We start from the raw sequence: 19,271 nt of genomic DNA, 5'->3' as shown, positions 1-19,271 counted from the left end.
TTGTTTTTTCCAATTCTTTAACGGCAACTAAATAAGGTTTTCTCGCAAAGTTTTCGTTCAAAATTCCAATCGTTAAATTAGCTATATACCTGCCGCATACATCTGTTGTTTCATCCACGATAATATACAAAAAATTGCCCTCTAACTCCCGCTTAATTTTTGAAATACATTCCACATAACATTTTTCCACAGTATGTTTTCTCAATGTACTCTCGTCCGGTAAGGATTTATTAAGATATTTTTCGAAAAAGCATTTAAAACTAGGGTTATTAACTTTATATAGAGGAATGTTGGATGCAATCATCATCTGGCATAAATCAAATTTAAATGTGTCTTCCTCCTTTTTTTTTAACTGCTTAAACTATCCCGCAGAAATATTTGGGCTAACTTAGAGGAATTTAATTTTTCCAAATTACGTTTATGAAGTGGGGTTCAACAATGCCGGTCAATAAAGTACTTTTTTCTACTTGAAATCTGAGAATTAAAAAAAAAATAGAATCCTAAAACCGCTTTAGAATTTAGTTATGTTGTGGGACGAGAAAAAAAGAGAAAAAATAAAACTTACCGATTTGCCGCATGGTTTACAAAATGCTCCATCTCCTTCTAGAGAAAGTTCCGAATAAGGTGCGATCCATAGCCTTAATTTAGATGTCATCTTTTCACACAAATGTCTAAAACGTTTTAAAACGTGTTCTTTGCTTTTCGGTATACGCAACAAAACTAAACTAGGATATAGCAATTTGTGACTAAACTCTGATACAGTAACCGACTGTACAACTGATAATAAACTAATAAAGCTTAGGGATTTCCAAATAGTTACCCTCAAGTCTCGATCAGGTACATTTTCCTAGAAATGTGTTATATAAACAAACCATTGATATTTTATTATTGACCCAAAATTTTATTATAGAATGTACGAAAAAAGGCAAAAAGTGCAAAAAACAATTATAATAGGCAAAAAAAGGCATTTTGCCTATAATCCGAGCTTTAGTTATCACCTCTAGTCCTTATGCAATGCAAGCTTCAGTTTGCGTGGGCACGCTCCTAATCAAATTATCAACATTTTTTTGTGGTAGGTTGCTCCATTCTTCAAAAGCATCTTTTACTAGCCGTGCAGTGTTTTTTGGATTATCCCAGCGAGCTTTAATTTTTCTTTTAAACATATCCCACAAATACACTATAGTGTTAAGCTCGGGTGAGCAAGCAGGCCACTCCAAACAAGGGATACCTTCTGCTTCAATGATGTCTCTAGTCACTAATGGTATATGGAGGTCCATTATCATGTATGAAAATTAAATTTTCTCCTGTTGCACCTCTCCAGAGTCTAACTACAGGTTATCAACATACCTGTGAGCAGATAAAGTTGATTGGATGAAAATTAAATGAGTTTTTTTACGGATCACAATTCCCCTCCAGAAAATTACACTTCCCCTTTTATATCTGTGAACAGATCTGACAGTTTTCGTTGTTGCTTGTCTTTCTCGACCTCTAAGTACACGATTTCGTGGGTCATCTGATTTTACACAAATCCTGACTTTTTCTGTAAATAGCACATTTTGTTAATTCCCAATGTTCCAGTTTTGGTGGTGCAGGCACCAATTTAGGCGATCAATCTTGTGCGGCCTGGATAACTCGGGAACCCATAACTGTCTCCTGCTGTATACTTCTTGGCACGGACTATTCTTCTTATCGTTTCAACTGAAACAGTTACACCTGTAGCTTCCAAAAGCTGCAGGGCCTAGATTCTGTGCACTGTAGATATCTACAGTCGCTTTCTGTCTATGGCAATTGTCGTGAAAATATTTGAATTTTTAGTTTTAATTCAAATATTTTCTTGTTTTACTAAGTGTCATTTCAGCATCAATTAGAGTATAACATAGCAAAACTAGAAAATAATTCAATTAAAGCTAAAAATTCAAATATTTCCACGACAATTGGCATAGACAGAAAGCGACTGTAGATATCTACAGCGCACGGAATCTAGGCCCAGGTGAGAAATGGTTGGGTGTCTTCCAGCTGATTGGATAATTAAACGATCGTGGAGAGCCATTATTACTTTTTGGCGACTTTCCCTTGATTTATTTTTGAGCTTTCCTAGTTCCTGTTACCTAGCATAGGTTTTGGACAGAACGCACTGTGTTACGCCTAGCTCTGTAGCTATGTCGCTCTGAGAACATTACTTGCTCCACAAAACCAATAATCTTTCCCCGTTGTTAATTCTGTAACCCCACATGAGGCATATATTCGTTTTTGGACGCAAAAGTTATTTTCTTTCAATTTGTAACTCAAGCAAATAACGTATACCGTACCGAGCTGTACTATCTGATTGTCTTATCGATTTGTTTATTTTCAATAAAAACCTTTATTCTTCGTAACAGTAACAAGTTTTTTCAAAAGAAATAAATATTACTTTGAAATTCATGGTGATTCCGTATAAGTTTGGGTGTGTGTACATGTAGTTGAAAACTTACCAGATCTAAACGCATGTGGTGATACACCGCTTCATTATTCACAGGGATTACCTATAATTAGCGAAGGTTCGTATAGCACTTCTACTTGTTTTTCACCATTTATTTTCTCAATTACTCATGTGAAATAATATATAAAACTCAATAAAGAAAACATTTTATTGTAATTTAGTGATATTTTTGTTATTAATAGTAGGTAAAACTAATATCCATAATATAAATAAACTTAACTGATCTACATTAGGTGTAAAAATGTTCACAAATAACGGAAATCTACTTGTCTGTTCCTTCCACACCAGCCTGAGTCATTAGGTCTCCTATATTCTTTTCTAAATCATCTATTCGGTTCCCCATTTCATCGATTCTTGTGAGTATTTGATCGGACATGTTTTGGAATTTATCTTGGATAGTTTGCAGTAAGCTTTGTACCTGAAAGAAATGTACTTAGAATAAAAAACAATAAGTAAATAAAATAAAAAACAAAACTCGAGTTTGAGTGAATTGTTTACCATTCTTTTCCAAAATACTGACGCAAAGGAAAAACACTGGGATTACATGTAAAAGTAGAACATAAAAAAGAACAAATTACTACAATAGACTCCCTCTATAACGAGAAGTGAAATGGCGGACTAATTACCTCGTTATAAGCGGATCTCGTTATATCAGACAACAATAATATTGTGCATACCACCACCACTGAAATGTTTTGATGCCCCTTACGTAGTTTATTAGGTGTCGATGGTGACCTCAACAATGAAATTTGGCCATCGTTTTCCTACAATATTCAATATCGGTCGATAGATAAACAAAAAGGAAGAAGTTTATTACCGGCGGTGGAATTTTTACAACACTCGTCTCAATAAGCACACAGATGTTGGGAATTCCTGTATACAGGCACTTATGGTATTTATTTATGGTCATCACCACGCCAAAAACAGGTAAAGAAACATTTTTCCATTTCATTTTTCCTCGTTATAACCAAATATGCCTCGTTATAGAGGTGTTATAGTTCAATAAGTATTTCATGGGATATCTAGTGTACCTCGTTATAAGCAAAACCTTGTAATACCCGTGTTCGTTATAGAGAGAGTCTACTGTAGTAGTAGGGGAGGCAAGTAAACTAAATTTGCAGTTACTTGAGTTTTATGGGGACCTATTGGGTTGTGATTAGGTCCTAAAACCAAAAAAAGTTTTCTATTTTAGTAAGGACTTTCTATTTTTAAATTTATTCCATTTTTTCCATTTCCAACAATCGATTATAGCGCCATCTATCCATAATTCAAAAAAAATGTCTCGAATAAAAGTTACTTATTTTTACGTAAGGAATTCAAATCTGCAATAAAAAATGGGAGTTCCTATTTAAGATTTTAAAGTAACCCTCACCCCACTTCCGTCAGTGATCGTGTTTGATGTCCTTCGATATGTTTTTAGAAAATATTGAAATTTTTCAGCTTTTTGATCTGATGTTCTTCTTCTTCTTTTTATATAGATATGACTCTGTCTTTTTTCAATGTGCCTCCAGTAAGTTGTCATCCCATCTTTTTCGTGGTCTTCCCACTGATCGTCTTCCTATTGGGGAACTGTCTCTCGCCCTCCTTACTACTCTATTTGTTGTCATTCGGCTTATGTGGTCGTTCCATTCTACTCTTCCGTTTTTCACCCAGTTATTAATGTTGTCCACCTTGCATCTCCGTCGTATATCTGAACTTCTAGCTCTCACCCACAGTGTCTTACGATCGATTTTTCGCAGTGTTTTCATTTCTGCTGTTTCTAGCATTCTTTTTGTCCTTTCTGTATCAGGCTGTGTTTCTGCCGCGTATGTCATTATTGGTCTGATGACTGTTTTGTAAATTCTGCCTTTCACTTCTTTTCCGATGTCTTTATTTCTCAATATTGTTTCATTCAGACAACCTGCGGCTCTGTTTGCTTTATTCCCTGATCTTCCACTTCTGTTTCGAGTTTTTCGTAGCTAGATAGTGTGATGCCTGGATATTTAAACTCCATGGCCTGTTCTATTATTTGACCCTCCAGCTCTAATTTACGCCTTATTAGATCTGCTGTGATAACCATGCATTTAGTCTTTTTTGGGGAAATTAACATGTTAAATTTTCTAGCGGTTATATTAAATCCGTGCAGCATATGTTGTAAATCATCTTCACTTTGAGAGATTGGTTTTGCATCGTCTGCGTAGCAGATTATTTTAAGTTGTTTTTCTCCCATTTGGTATCCTTTTTGTTGTTGTTACTTTTTTTATTATATGATCTGATGTTCATTTCGCGAAATATCGCCGGGTTCCTATTTAAAATTTTAAAGTTACCTCCCACCCCTCTCCGTGGGGGCCATGTTTGGTATCATTCGATAGAATTTTGAAAAATATTGAACACATATTTTTCAGTTATTCGAAAACTTTGTGACTCGCCCATTTCCTTGTGACCAGCTCAAATCGTCAGATTTTTGGAAAGAGAACAATGAATCAAACATAAGAAAAAGAGACAGAAAAAGAAAAAACAAAAAGAGAAATAGAATACAACTAGGAACCTGGAACATTCAAACATTATTGAGACCAGAGAAAATGGAAGAGGTAGCAAGAAAAATGCAAAGATACTGAATCAACATACTACCATACCTACAAGAAGTAAGATGGAAGGGAATATTAAAAAGAAAAATTATACAGTATACTACTTGGGAAAAAACACTCAAGGGAAAAATGGTACAGCATTCATGATAAACAGTAAGATAAGGGACAATGTTATAGAATTCAAAGCAAAGCTATAAATGGAAGAATGTCATATATAGAAATAGAAAACAAACAAGCCAATGTGACAGTCACAAACATATATGCACCCACAGAAAGTGCACCACAAAATGATAAAATTGAAGTATATGACCAATTGGAAGAATTATATGAAACATTGCTCAGAAATGACATAGTACTAATGGATGGTGATTTCAACACAAAAGTAGGCAAAGAAAACCAGAATAAGGAAGTAGGGAGCAGGAAAAGAAACTATTCATGACGAGACAAACAATAACAGAAGAAAATTATGCCACCAGCAATAACAAACAGTTACATTATAAGCGCAAACTTCATACACAGAAAAGAACATACAAGAGTAACATGGCTGATACCATGGTTGCACAACAGATGGCAATCAGATAGATCACATATTAATATTCAAAAATGGAAAGCAATAATGCATGATGTCGGATCATATCAAACAGGGACACAGACCATTTTCTAGTAATGGTCTAAGAACAGTGGCCGTACATAGCCTTTGGATAATGTTATGCCATAAAAAGTCTAAAATTGAATATTTTGTACTTATGCATTTTTCATATTAGGCCGACGATATGTTATAAGAAAAATGTCGGTAAACCCCAAAAATTTATTGTTTTTATTGTTTAGGCGCAACATTTCCACAACAAATTATAATATTATTATTTTTACTGAAACTTGGTTAAATGGTGAATTTCATGATGGAGAATTAGGTTTCGATGACTATAATGTATACGGGTCATTCCATTTCAAACCACTCAATTTTGGAGCAAAAAAAATTTTGGACCACCGATTTGTCTGAAAATTGGTATATAGCTTCTGCGGGACGTAAAAATAAGATATTTAAGGTCAAAAAATCTTCTTCTTCTTTTTTTCTCAAAATGTTATTTTATGCGATTTTACAGATTTGGTGTTTATTTATACAAATTTGCATTTTCTATCGTAAAGTATCAATGGAAAACATAATATTTTAATAGAAGGGACTCAAAAATGTCATTATATGGCATTATAACAAGTTACTTTGATTCAAAACAAGCTTTTGATCAAATTTTATAGTGTAGAAAACGTTAAAATACCGTTTTTTACATTTTTCTCCATTCCCAAAATACATCATAATCGATTTGGCTGAAAATTTGCCCACAGATAGACAAAACATAGGACTTTAAGTGGTGAGAAGGATTTGAATTATATTACAATACCAAAAAAGTTACATGCAATATTATAGTCAAAAATATAGGGGTCTACTGTAAGTACAATTAACTCGAAAATATCGACCTCACGATAAAAATTGTTAAAAAGAAATTGTAATAATTGTAAATACGATTTATTTGGAACAATATCAGTTCCTACCATTTTTGTCTAAAAGTTAAAAATGGCGGAGATATTGAGCAAAACAGGTTCTCCTTTAAAATCAAGATGGCGGCTAACGTAACGGAGGAATTCATTCGTGATTTTAAATTTAGGCTACTATTGACACCCCTAAAGATCAGAAAAATAAAATTTTGGGCAGCTCGGCATTCAAGGTCAAATGCTATCCCGACTGGACTAATATATACTTTTGAGTCTGATATTACTGCATGTAACTTTTTTGGTATTGTAATATAATTCAAATCCTTCTAACCACTTAAAGTCCTATCTTTTGGCTATCTGTGGGCAAATTTTCAGCCAAATCGATGATGATGTATTTTGGGAATGGAGGAAAATGTAAAAAAACGGTATTTTAACGTTTTTTACACTATAAAATTTGATCAAAAACTTGTTTCGATTCAAAATAACTTGTTATAATGCCATATAATGACATTTTTGAGTCCTTTCTATTAAAATATTATGTTTTTCATTGATGCTTTACGACAGAAAATGCAAATTTGTTTAAATAAACACCAAATCACTGTAAAATCGCATAAAATAACATTTGAGAAAAAACGAAGAAGAAGATTTTTTGACCTTAAATATCTTATTTTTACGTCCCGCAGAAGCTATATACCAATTTTCAGACAAATCGGAGATCCAAAATTTTTTGCCTGAGTGATTTGACATGGAATGTACCATACAGAAGAGACCGTTCCGCAGATACGAGTACCTTACAAAGAGGCGGTGGAGTTTTAATTGCAGTTCACAAGTCCCTCGCAAGCCGTCAGGTGGACACTTCTCGAACTATTGAAACCTTGTTTGTTGTAGTTGGTAATAATTGTCCTCAAGTGATAGGTAGTGTTTATATACCGCCAAAGGCATCATTAGATGTAGGGGAAAGCCGGGCAAAATGGGGTACTTAAGGTTTAAATGGGGATTTAAAAAAATCTGTAACTTTTAAGGTCTTAAAATAAGACAAATATAATTGTTATAGTAGTAACTATTTATTAATATAATTTAAATTTAAAAAATGTCAAAAGTTTTTTTTATTATATGAAAAAACAGAAACTAATGTAAATTGCCCCATTATGCCCGTCGTATAGGGTAAAATGGGGTACCAAATTGAAACCAAGAAAAGCCTATTGACAAAATTCTCATACAAGTACTATTTCATCATCCTCATCTTCTACACCTGCACATGAATTTTTAGCCCATTTAAGGCAACTGGATCAGCTTATCCATCCTTCTGTGGAACTTGAATAAAAGTTTCCGCAGAACCAGTCAGTGTCACTATCTTCGCCTTCTGAATCTGACTCTACTTTTTTAGTTTTATTCAAGTGCGATTTCTTACTCGTCTGTGATTTGGTTTGATCATCGGCTATCTTACTTGGTATGGTAAAAGGGTAAAGACTACCAATAGGTATGGTAAAAAGGGTACCCCATACCTATTGATACTCCATTTTACCCAAAGAGCAGATTTTGAGATTATGACCTGTTTAAATTATTATAAGTTTTTATTTTTTAACATAATGACAAACGAATACTCTAGCTCTAGAACACATTCACTGTTAGTTGGAAGTAATGATATTAAATAATAAATTGTTTTAGTAATACTAACGATGGATTATTTTTCAGTCGATATTATAACTTGTTAACTAAAAATGCACATGTACTTTTCACAACAATCGACTAACAGTTAATTATATCTGCTTTATGACAGAAGGCGTAAACAGGCGTCTATAATATAATTTCATTAACGTCGTATAGATGGTGCGAGTGATAATGAAAAAAAGGGGGTACCCCGTTTTAGGCAGCTACCCCGTTTTGCCCGTCTTTCCCCTATTTGAAACATTTTGTCAGGATGTAGATACACTTACCGAAGAATATTCTAAAGCTTGTTTTCATATATTTGGCGATTTTAATGTTCCTAATTGTGACTGGCGAATGAATAATCTGGCATCTGAAGCTACACCTAATGTACAAGCTAATCTTCTTGAAACTAATGCTATTGATTTATTATCAAATATGGTTGCATTCAATAATCTTTTTCAGTGCTCGAATATTGTGAATGAGAGAGGTGTTCTATTGGATTTAGTATTTTCTCAAAGTCTTCTCATAGTCTCAAAATCAATAGATGATCTCATTACCCCCGATAACGACCACCCTCCACTTGTAACTTCTTTAAGATTTAAAAATACTAACACTGATAACATTCCTGAACAATATTATTACGATGTTAAGAATGCAAATTTTGAAGTTATTAATGATTGTTTAGGTGCAGTTTTGTGGGATGATTTGCTGTTGGGTAAGTCTTTAGTTAGATGAAATGATTAATATATTTTACGATGTCTTATATTCAATAATCAAGGTTCATGTCCCCATCAAAAAAAAAATTCTGCTAAGAAATTTCCTCCGTGTTTTACACCTAAATTACGGGAACTAGTTATACGGAAAAAAAATGGCACACCAAGAACACAAGACACTGTTGAATTTAGACAGTTACGACAAATTTTCGTGTCTTAGATCTCAGTGTAAAGTACTCTCTAACTAAACAATGCTATAATTAGTTTGTGAGTGATGGCCAGTGTTCTATACAGGCTGACAGTAGGTTGTTTTGGAAATTTGCAAATGCCAAAAAGGACCAGAATTCTCTACCTTCTGAAATGTTCCTTGATAATGTTAGGTCCAATTCTATGTCTGAATCTGCCAATCTGTTTGCTTCTCATTTTCTATCCGTGTATCGTAAGGATAATATAACTCAACATCAAATACTCGTAAGTGATAGTGATCAGAATGTTTCTAATTATTCTGTTAGCATCTCCGAAGTCTATCAACATCTAACTAATCTGAAACCACGGAAAGGTCCAGGTCCTGATGCAGTACCTCCTATCTTATTGAAATACTGTATGGGCCATTCCACGAACATAGGCCTGTTTTGGATTACTTCGACAACGGATATTTTACTGTGCAACATAAGAAGTACGAAAGTAAATGGCGCTAATAATTATTCCAATAAATAACAATGTAATTTGCAATTTACTTTCGTTCTTCTTATTTTGCACAGTAAAATATTCGCTGTCGAAGTAATCCAAAACAGGCGTATGTTCGTGGAATAGGGTATAGTTTTGTATTAGCTCGTTCCTTATATTATATATTCAATGAGTCATTATCATCACGTCAATTCCCAAGTTACTGGAAATTGAGTTATATAACACCAATTTATAAAAGCGGTAATAAGCATCATATAAAGAACTATCGTCCTATATATATATATATATATATATATATATATATATATATATATATATATATATATATATATATATATATATATATATATTAAGCATCATTCCCAAACTGTTTGAAGCCATATTACCAGAACATCTATCATTAGTATTTAGGCACAAAATAGCGTCTCAACAATATGGATTTTGTAGTGGTAGATCTACAGAAGTCAACCTTCTATATTTTATTAGTTATATAACACAAGCAATGGAGGCAGGTCATCAAGTTGATGCTATTTATACAGACTTATCAAAAGCATTTGACAGAGTTAATCATGAGCTCCTATTGACTAAACTTGACAGTTTTGGTATCACTGGATCGTTACTAAAATGGTTTGTAGATTATATTTCCAATACAAAACTAATTGTACGTTTTAACAGTATTAAATCCAATGAAATCTCTGTAACTTCTGACATACCACAAGGATCCCACTTGGGACCTTTATTGTTTAATCTGTTTATTAATGATATAGTTAAAAGTTTTCACCACGGTGTGGTACTCCTATTTGCTGATGATTTAAAGGTATTTTCTGTAATAAAGTCAAGTGAAGATGCTGAAAAATTACAAGACAACTTGACTAAAATTCAAAGTTGGTGCATCAATAATGGTATGGAACTGAATACAAGTGTCATGTCATGCGTTTTTATCGAACTAATAACCCTTTACTATATGATTACAGTATTAATACATCTGTTCTTTCATCACAAACTGTTATCAAAGATCTTGGAATATGGCTAAATACCTCACTAACTTTTCATGAGCACTTTAAAACCATCATTAACAAATCTTTGAGGCTTTTCGGATATATCAAACAAGTTACTTCTGATTTTACGTCCATCCAACCATTAAAGATTCTATATTGTTCGTTGGTTAGACCTCATCTGGAATATTGCTCTTCGGTGTGGTCTCCCTATTATCAGTTGTATAGTGATAAAATTGAGAATGTGCAACATAAATTCCTTAGACATGTTGCGTTTAAACTTGGCCAGTATATGCATTATGACGATATTTTACAGAAGTTAAATATTACTACATTAAAAAGCCGTCGATTACATCACGACTAAATTTTATTATTTAAGCTGGTTAACTCACAAATCGACTGCCCAGATATGTTAGCCAAAATTAATTTCGCAGTTCCCAACCGCCAGACAAGACAATTGGTTTCATTTTCTGTACCAATGCATAGAACAAATTATGCTCATTATTCGCTCTTATCTCGAAGCCAAAGAATTGCAAATCAATTTCAGGAACTCGACTTTTCCTACAGCTTAAACAGATCCAAGGCCGTATTGTCAAATATCACTTGACGATGGTTATTATCAGTTATTATCAAATGTAGGTACCTACTTTTTATGTTTATTATTTATATTATGTCTGTGTACTTTCATGTTTAATTGTCTTGTAATTTTTAGCTTATAAATGTTTTATTTTGTTTTAAACCTTTAACATGTTAATTGTATTTTTTCAAATTATCGTACTTGTCTTAAAACTGTACTTAATTTGTAAAATGGGTTCGCCCGTAAATAAATAAATAGATGATGCTAACATTGAAGTAGTAAAACAGCTTACATACCTGGGTGTACAGACAACTGAGGATGGCAGCGAAGAGGAGGAGATACGGAAAAAGATAATGCTAGCTAACAAAGTAGACTTCTCTCTATCACAGGTGTTTGGATCCAAAGATATCCATAGGAAAGTAAAGTTTAGAATATATAAAACCATCATATCATCACCTTAGTACTTTAACTTGATAACTTGAAATTAGTAGTTCTGAGATAAATGGGTTTAAAATTTTTAAAAGATATTTGTGCTGCTACCATGATATTGGTAAATACGGAATTCATTCTGCAGCTCTAAAATACTGTTCCTTAACTTTTTGGCTACTGATCTAAACTGCACGTCATAGAAAACGGGCTCGAAAACGGGCACCCTAAAAAATGGGTCATTTTTGATGTCGCGTATCTCCTAAACCTGTTGTCCGATTTAAATGATTTTTTAAATATGTTATAGCCCTATTCTTTGTCAATATCCCTGTAATAATATTTTTGCTGAACAGGTAAATTTTCATTGCATACCAGGTGTACGAATCAAACTGTGTTTTTTTCTCAAAGTTCGCAACACCCTGTGGAATATTTTAGCATTTATAAAATACTGAAATTAAAATCCAACTATAGCCTCAGGTTTTCTTAACATTCTCTTTTTTGATTCATTCGCTTATGTTGGATAATACAAAAGTTATGTACTTTAACAACTAGCCATGTTCTTCATCAGTACAGGGTGTTATAAGTCTAATGGGTTTTAGGGACTAAATAAGTTCGACAAACTTTAAGGGGTAATTCTGCATTAAAAATAATGACAGTTTGCTTTATATTCATATATCCGCAAAAGCTTCGTTTCCGAGATACGGGATGTTAAATTTTTTCTTACATACTGATGATTTATTTATGGCTTTAAAACCGGTTGAGATATGCAAATGAAATTTGGTAGGTTTTAAGAGATGGTTATTGCACATTTTTTGGCATTCAACTAAGAATTTTATATTCACTACTGGAGCGCATACGGGTAATATGACCGATCATATTATTCGTATGCACGCCAATGGTGAATAAAAAATTCTTAATTGTATGTCAAAAAATGTTCAAAAATTAAGTCTTAAAACCCACGAAATTTCGAAAAAATTCAACATCCTGTATGTCAGGAACGAAGCATTTGCGGACATATGTTTATAAAGCAACCGGTCATTATGTTTTCATGCAGAATTACCCCTTAAAGTTAGTCGTACTTCTTTAGAAACACCCTGTACTGATAAAGAGCATGCCTAGTTGTTAAAGTACATAACTTTTGTATTATCCAACATAAGCGAATGAATAAAAAAACACAATGTTAAGAAAACCTAAGGCTATAGTTGGGTTTTAATTTCAGTATTTTATAAATGCTAGAATATTCCACAGGGTGTTGCGAACTTTGAGAAAAAAACACAGTTTGATTCGTACACCCGGTATACAATGAAAATTTACCTGTATTGCAAAAATAATATTAAAAAGATATTGACAAAGAATAGGGCTATAACATATTCAAAAAATTACTTAAATCGGACAACAGGTTTAGGAGATACGCGACATCAAAAATGACCCATTTTTTAGGGTGCCCATTTTCTATGACGCGCAGTGTATTTATAGGAATACGCTGAAAATTTGTTTTCCAATATGGAAAATAACATGAAAAATTAAAGTTATCAACTTTTAGCACTACCATAATGTTAACAGTTGGTAATGTCGCATGTCGTGCCAAGTTGCATCTAAGTGGACTTTTTAACAAAACTAATATTTTAAGCATTATTTTGGTGAAAATTAGTCCTCTGCCATGAGGGTTGCTAGATCTGCTAATAAATCTCGAATTTTTGCATTAACATGAACCAAATAAGCAGATTGATAGCAATTACATGGTAAACTCAATGGTTTCAGAAAAACACGTGCTACAACTAGATAACTAGTTGAGAATACTAGAGTTAGCTAGTTGTAGCATTCAGTGTACCTATGTCATATTCACGATTATTTCGATTAAACAATAACTTGATATCTTATCTTGTTGAGTTTTAGCACTGAATATTAGGAACATTTGAGTTTTATCAACTTTCGTCAATCCTAAATAAATACTTAACCCTTTTGGAGCGAGTTATCAAGTTTTTACACAATATGGAGGCAAATAAAATACATCTTGTGAACTAGTTATCTCAAAAACGTCAATTTTGGAGTTATCAAGTTATAGTACTAAGGCGACGATATGACCAATAACAATATATGACGTAGAAACACGGATCCTGACAGAAAAGACAATATACATATACAAGCTGTACGCTCCCGAGGAAGCTGAAGCTGTTTTCACTTGAAGATCCTTTTTGTGGGGGATCATCCCATTCTGACTTTGGTTTTACAATTGCTGGTGTGACTTCGCTGTTTCCACTACCTTTCTCCATTCTTCTCTCTCTCTGATTTTGCTTCCTATATTTCTAATTTCCATACTTCTTAAGTCTTCTTCCACTTGTTGTCTCCATCTGAGTTTAGGCCTGCCTCTGGTTCTTGTACCTGGTGGTATCCATTCGGTTATAACTCTTAACGGATTGTTCTTCTCTCTTCTCATTATGTGTCCATACCATCTAATTCTCTGTGCTTTTGTTGCTCTTACTATGTTCTCTTGACCCATCCATTCTTGTATTTCGTGGTTCATCCATTGCCTTGCATCCTCTTCGTTTTCCCTCTTTGGTCCCAGAATTTTTCTGATAATTTTTCTCTCAAAAACTTTCAGCTGCTCTTCTTCTCTTGCTGTTAATGTGAATGTCTCCAAAGCATATAGCACTATTGGTCTTATGGTCGTTTTGTAGATTTTCATTTTTGTATTTCGGCTTATCTTCTTATCTTTGAAAATTTTTTTATTTCTGTAGAATGCTTTGTTTCCTGCTTGAATTCTTCTTTTCATATCTACACTTTCATTTCTTCTGTTGACTAATACTCCCAAATATTTGAATGTTTCAACCTCTTCGAAGCTGTGTGCGTCTATTGTCATTTCTGTCAGTTGCGTCTTCTTTTTTTTACTTACATTCATGTATTTTGGTTTATTTTCATTTATTTCCAGTCCTCTTAGTTTGGATTCGTTTTCTATTTCTTGAAAGGTTTTCTTTAATGCCTTTTTATCTGTTGCTACTATGGTTATATCGTCCGCATATCCAATTATTTGTACTGTATTTTTATTTATAGTTCCTGCGTTTGACAACTTTTTTATTATCTTATCTAATGATAGAATAAATAGTACAGTTGAGAGCGCATCTCCTTGTCTTACTCCATTTTTAATTTTTATTATTTCTGTTCTCTCTCTTCCGGTGTCTATTGTTGCTTGGGAATCTCGCATTGTCATTTCTATCATTCTTATAATTTTATTTGGTATTTTGCTCTCTTGTAAGTCTTGGATCATTTTTCTTCTACTTAGTTTGTCAAAAGCCTGTTTAAAGTCTAGAAAAAGTATATGTGCTTCTCCGTCGTACTCGTATGTTTTCTCTATCGCTTGTTTTAGTGTATGGATAGCATCTATCGTGGATCTTCCTTTTCTGAAACCGTACTGGTAGTCTCCTATGCTTTGTTCTGTGTATATTGTTAGTCTGTCTCTAATTATACCAGTCAGTACTTTATATGTTACATTCATTAAATTAATTGCTCGGTAGTTTTTACATATCCTGTGGTCTCCTTGTTTTGGGATTGTCACAATAATTCCTTTCTTCCATTCTTCGGGCATTGTTTCCTTATTCCATATATTCTGTATTAGTTCATAAATCTTTCTGTATAGTGCTTCACCCCCGTATTTTATAAGTTCTGCACATATTCCGTCGTCTCCCGCTGTTTTCCCGTTTTTCAGTTTGCATATTGTATCTTTTACTTCTGTATAGGTCAATTCTTCTTCTTCACCTTGTTCCGGGTTCATTATAGTTTCTCTTTCTTCTACTACATCCGTTTCTTGATACATTTCTTCGAAATACTTCTGCCATGTTGTAGCATTCAGTGTACCTATGTCATATTCACGATTATTTCGATTAAACAATAACTTGATATCTTATCTTGTTGAGTTTTAGCACTGAATATTAGGAACATTTGAGTTTTATCAACTTTCGTCAATCCTAAATAAATACTTAACCCTTTTGGAGCGAGTTATCAAGTTTTTACACAATATGGAGGCAAATAAAATACATCTTGTGAACTAGTTATCTCAAAAACATCAATTTTGGAGTTATCAAGTTATAGTACTAAGGCGATGATATGACCATAACAACATATGACATAGAAACACGGATCCTGACAGAAAAGACAATAAACCTTATTAATACTTTTGAAATACAGATTTTAAGAAGGATATTGGGACCCATTTGTGACAATGGTCTACGCAGAAAATCTACCCAATTAGCAGCATATGCAGATGATATAAACATAATGAGCAGAACAATGAATGCAGCGAAAGAAACCTATGTTGAGTTGAAACAGAGTGCAGAAGCAGTAGGGCTAGCAATAAATACAAATAAAACAAAACTACTCATACAAACCAGATCAAATAGACCGGCGCAACAACACTTTATTGACGATATAGAACATGTGAATAGATTCACGTACCTAGGAATGGATCTGGTTGCAAGCAATGAAGAAGAACCGGAAATAAATAGAAGGCTTTTGCTGGCAAATAAAGCCTATTTCGCGATGGGTCACATATTCAAATCGCAAGAAGTACACTGGAAAACAAAACTCCAGGTCTATAAAACAATAATCAGGCCCATAGTAAGTTATGGTTGTGAAAATGGGTGGTGACACAGAAATCTGTCAATGCATTAGATGTGTTTGAAAGAAAAATATTAAGTAGGATACTGGACCCAATAAGTGAAAATAACAAATGGCGAATTAGGTATAATAGAGAAATATACGAGCAATATAGCTAACCAACTCTAGCACAATACACTAAACTGCAGAGATTACGGTGGGCAGGGCACGTGGTCCGCATGCATGAGAATAGAATCCCCAGAAAATTGCTCAATGCAAGAATGCAGGGAAAGAGACCTGTTGGAAGACGAAGTCGATGAGGATGCCAGGAACTTCCTGGGAACGCGTTTATGGAAAAGAACAGCGGTAAATCGAAATGATTGGAGAAGCTTGTTGAAGGAGGCCAAGGCTCGATTTGGGCTGTAGTGCCATTGGATGGATGAATGGATTTGTGACAATGGTATATGGAGAATAAGGTTCAACCACTAGTTATACCAATATTACAAAGAACTCTCTATAGAAAATTATGCAAAAATACAAACATTGCAGTGGGCAGGTCACCTCATAAGAATGGCATTCTAGTAGGAACACCTAGTAGGATGCTGTGACCACCCAGTGAAAATATGGTGAGACATCGGCTAGTAGGAACCTATAAGGAAGAGATGGATAAACAAAATGAGAACCGATGCTAAAACTGGGGGAGAGCAGCCAGGAAGAGGGATACTTAGAGGCGAAGCAGAGGAAGGCCAGGGCCCGATTTAAGCTGTAGCGCCATGGGGAGAGAGATAAATAAATAAAACTATGCTACAAATTCCCCATTTCTAAACAGTGTTTATCAACTTTGTACAAATTATCACATAGGTACCATGAAAAAATACTAATAAATCAAATAATTGCGTTTAAATTTCCTACATTACAAAAAACAAATATAATTATCCTATTAACTTACATATTGGGTTAACTCTTGAACATTTTTGGGATCATTTGTATTTAAACTTGAGTAACTTTCACTGTCGTTATTCATTTCAACTTTATCGTCTACCATGTTCAGACTGAATAAAATAAATAAATTAATTTGCGATTAATATTCGTCTTTCAAAATATAAATCATGTATTATTAGTATATTTTTGTTTGATCGAAAAATGTCGCTTTCCGCACCTGGTGCCAATGTTGCCAGATGTATAAATAAATATTTACAATTTGACATATCTAAAATTGACAACAGTGATTTATCTAAACAATTTATAAACTTACTTTTAACAATTTGAAAACTAATAATAAGTACTTGATGATAATTTATTTTATAAACAGATTTAACATCATATCAGTTTTTTATTTAATCATTAAATAATTGAATTTTGTATTCGTTTCCAAAAAATTTACAACAATGCTTGATTTCCGGTCAACTATGTGACTGGCAAGTTCCGGCGGCAACAAAACCATTTTTAAATTCTTTATGGCAAATGAATGCTTCAATTAATAATATTTGAATTTCGCAATTTAAAAATTAATAAACATATAAACATTTATAATATTTCTAATACTTCCATGATGTAAACTGAATGGAAGCTTATAGAAAAGTAGAAAAATCAATTTGAATGTTCTCCTTTAATGATAGAATAAATGAAATGTGATTACGTTTGTCCTTTTGTTGTTTCAACCAATCTAAAGACTTTAGACTAAAATTGTAGATTTTACCCATTTTTCCAGTGAAAACAAATACTTATGTAGAGTTGTGTTCTATTTAAACTGTTCCTTTTGTAACTTGCTTTGTGGTCATCCTCCATCACCATTATAATTATCAAAATACTTGCATCTCGGGACAGCAATTAAGGGTCCTGGCGAAAAACGTTTATAGCCGATGCCAGCTAGGAGCGTTGTTATGCGGATGTACCTAAAGGGTGTCCAGTAACTCGCGACAAATGAAGACCGGAGATTCCTCAGATAATTTTAAGACAATTTAATCAAATTCACCTCGTCCGAAAATACTTCCTAAGGGATCTAGAGGTCTTTAAAGATGGCGTCTTTTATTTATTTTTTTATCACCAGAACGCTTCTATTTAGAAAAAAGAAAACTGGTACGCCTATTTATCTTCTAGAGATAAATCGATTCCATTAATTTCGAATTTCTAATACAGGTCATAGGCGTCCATTTTAGATAAGGCAACGGTTATTTCATCGCATAACTTTTTGATCTTTAACTTTTAACCATTTTTGACACTGGATTATTAAATTATGAGGTATTCTTATACTAGAAGGTACTCTTGCTTTAAGGCGGTAGGATGTACCGTTTTCTAGAAAAATCGATTTGAAAATTTTTGTTTTTTGAATTAAAAAAAAATCAAAATAAAACGGTGTTTTTACCGACTTAAGGGATAGGCGCAAACTTTAGGCTCCAATGCTATTTAAATTAAATTCATTTTTTTCGAATCCTGAGAAAACTAATAAGTAATTTGGAAAAATTTAAACGTAGAATGAAATATTACCGTTTTTACCGAGGGCCTAAAGTCCCTGAAAACTTCTATAATGTTTATTTTAATAAATTTTAGGAGTGAAACTAGGAGAAAATTTGGTGTGATTTTTAATTGCAAATATCTCATTCAAAGGAAGCTTTTTATTTATTCTAAGGGACTTTCGGCCCTCGGTAATAATTTAGTCTTCCATTCTACGTTTAAATTTTCCAAAAATATTTATTAGTTTTTTTCAGGATTTGAAAAAAATGAACACCATGTCTGTGGTAATAATTTTTCAAATCGAACATTCGCTATTTTTGTCACACAACGCACTCAGTCTAACAGAATATAATGACAAGACAGTGACAATTTAAGATATTTGACACGGCCTCGGGAATATTTTGAGTTTTTTATTAAATAATATTCATAGTGTATTTGTTGAATAATTGATTTAAGACGTGAAATTAATAAAAACATATTAAGAGCAAACAGTAGCTATCAACAGGTAGCAACAAACGCGGTCCAAGATTGCGAACTTTCAAAAGTGAGGCAACAGTGCGTCGGTAATTCGACACTGACAGTGACGTTTATACTATCAAAAACAATAATTTTTATACACATAGGCGCTAAATGTTGCCAAGTCAG

At 33.4% G+C, this 19,271-nt stretch overlaps 1 protein-coding gene across 1 annotated transcript; it reads right to left on the bottom strand.

The window, feature by feature from the left end:
* Positions 1 to 2,609: 2,609 nt before the first annotated feature.
* On the bottom strand, positions 2,610 to 17,379 carry LOC126890786 (heat shock factor-binding protein 1). The gene is made up of 2 exons (XM_050659976.1): positions 17,122 to 17,379; positions 2,610 to 2,897 (listed from the first exon to the last, which is right to left on the bottom strand). The coding sequence occupies exons 1-2, from the start codon at positions 17,215 to 17,217 to the stop codon at positions 2,742 to 2,744; spliced, it is 252 nt and encodes an 83-aa protein (XP_050515933.1). The 5' UTR covers positions 17,218 to 17,379; the 3' UTR covers positions 2,610 to 2,741.
* Between the last annotated feature and the right edge of the window lie 1,892 nt (positions 17,380 to 19,271).

This window comes from Diabrotica virgifera, chromosome 8 (assembly GCF_917563875.1).
Source record: "Diabrotica virgifera virgifera chromosome 8, PGI_DIABVI_V3a".
Lineage (NCBI taxonomy): Eukaryota > Metazoa > Arthropoda > Insecta > Coleoptera > Chrysomelidae > Diabrotica > Diabrotica virgifera.
This window is presented reverse-complemented; position numbering and strand designations above follow the sequence as displayed.

Excerpts from the sequence above, each read along its gene's own strand:
- LOC126890786 (XM_050659976.1), bottom strand. The coding sequence starts at position 17,217 with ATGGTAGACGATAAAGTTGAAATGAATAACGACAGTGAAAGTTACTCA. Across the intron at positions 2,898-17,121 it reads TTCAAGAGTTAACCCAATAT|GTACAAAGCTTACTGCAAAC; the intron begins GTAAGTTAATAG and ends CATTTCTTTCAG.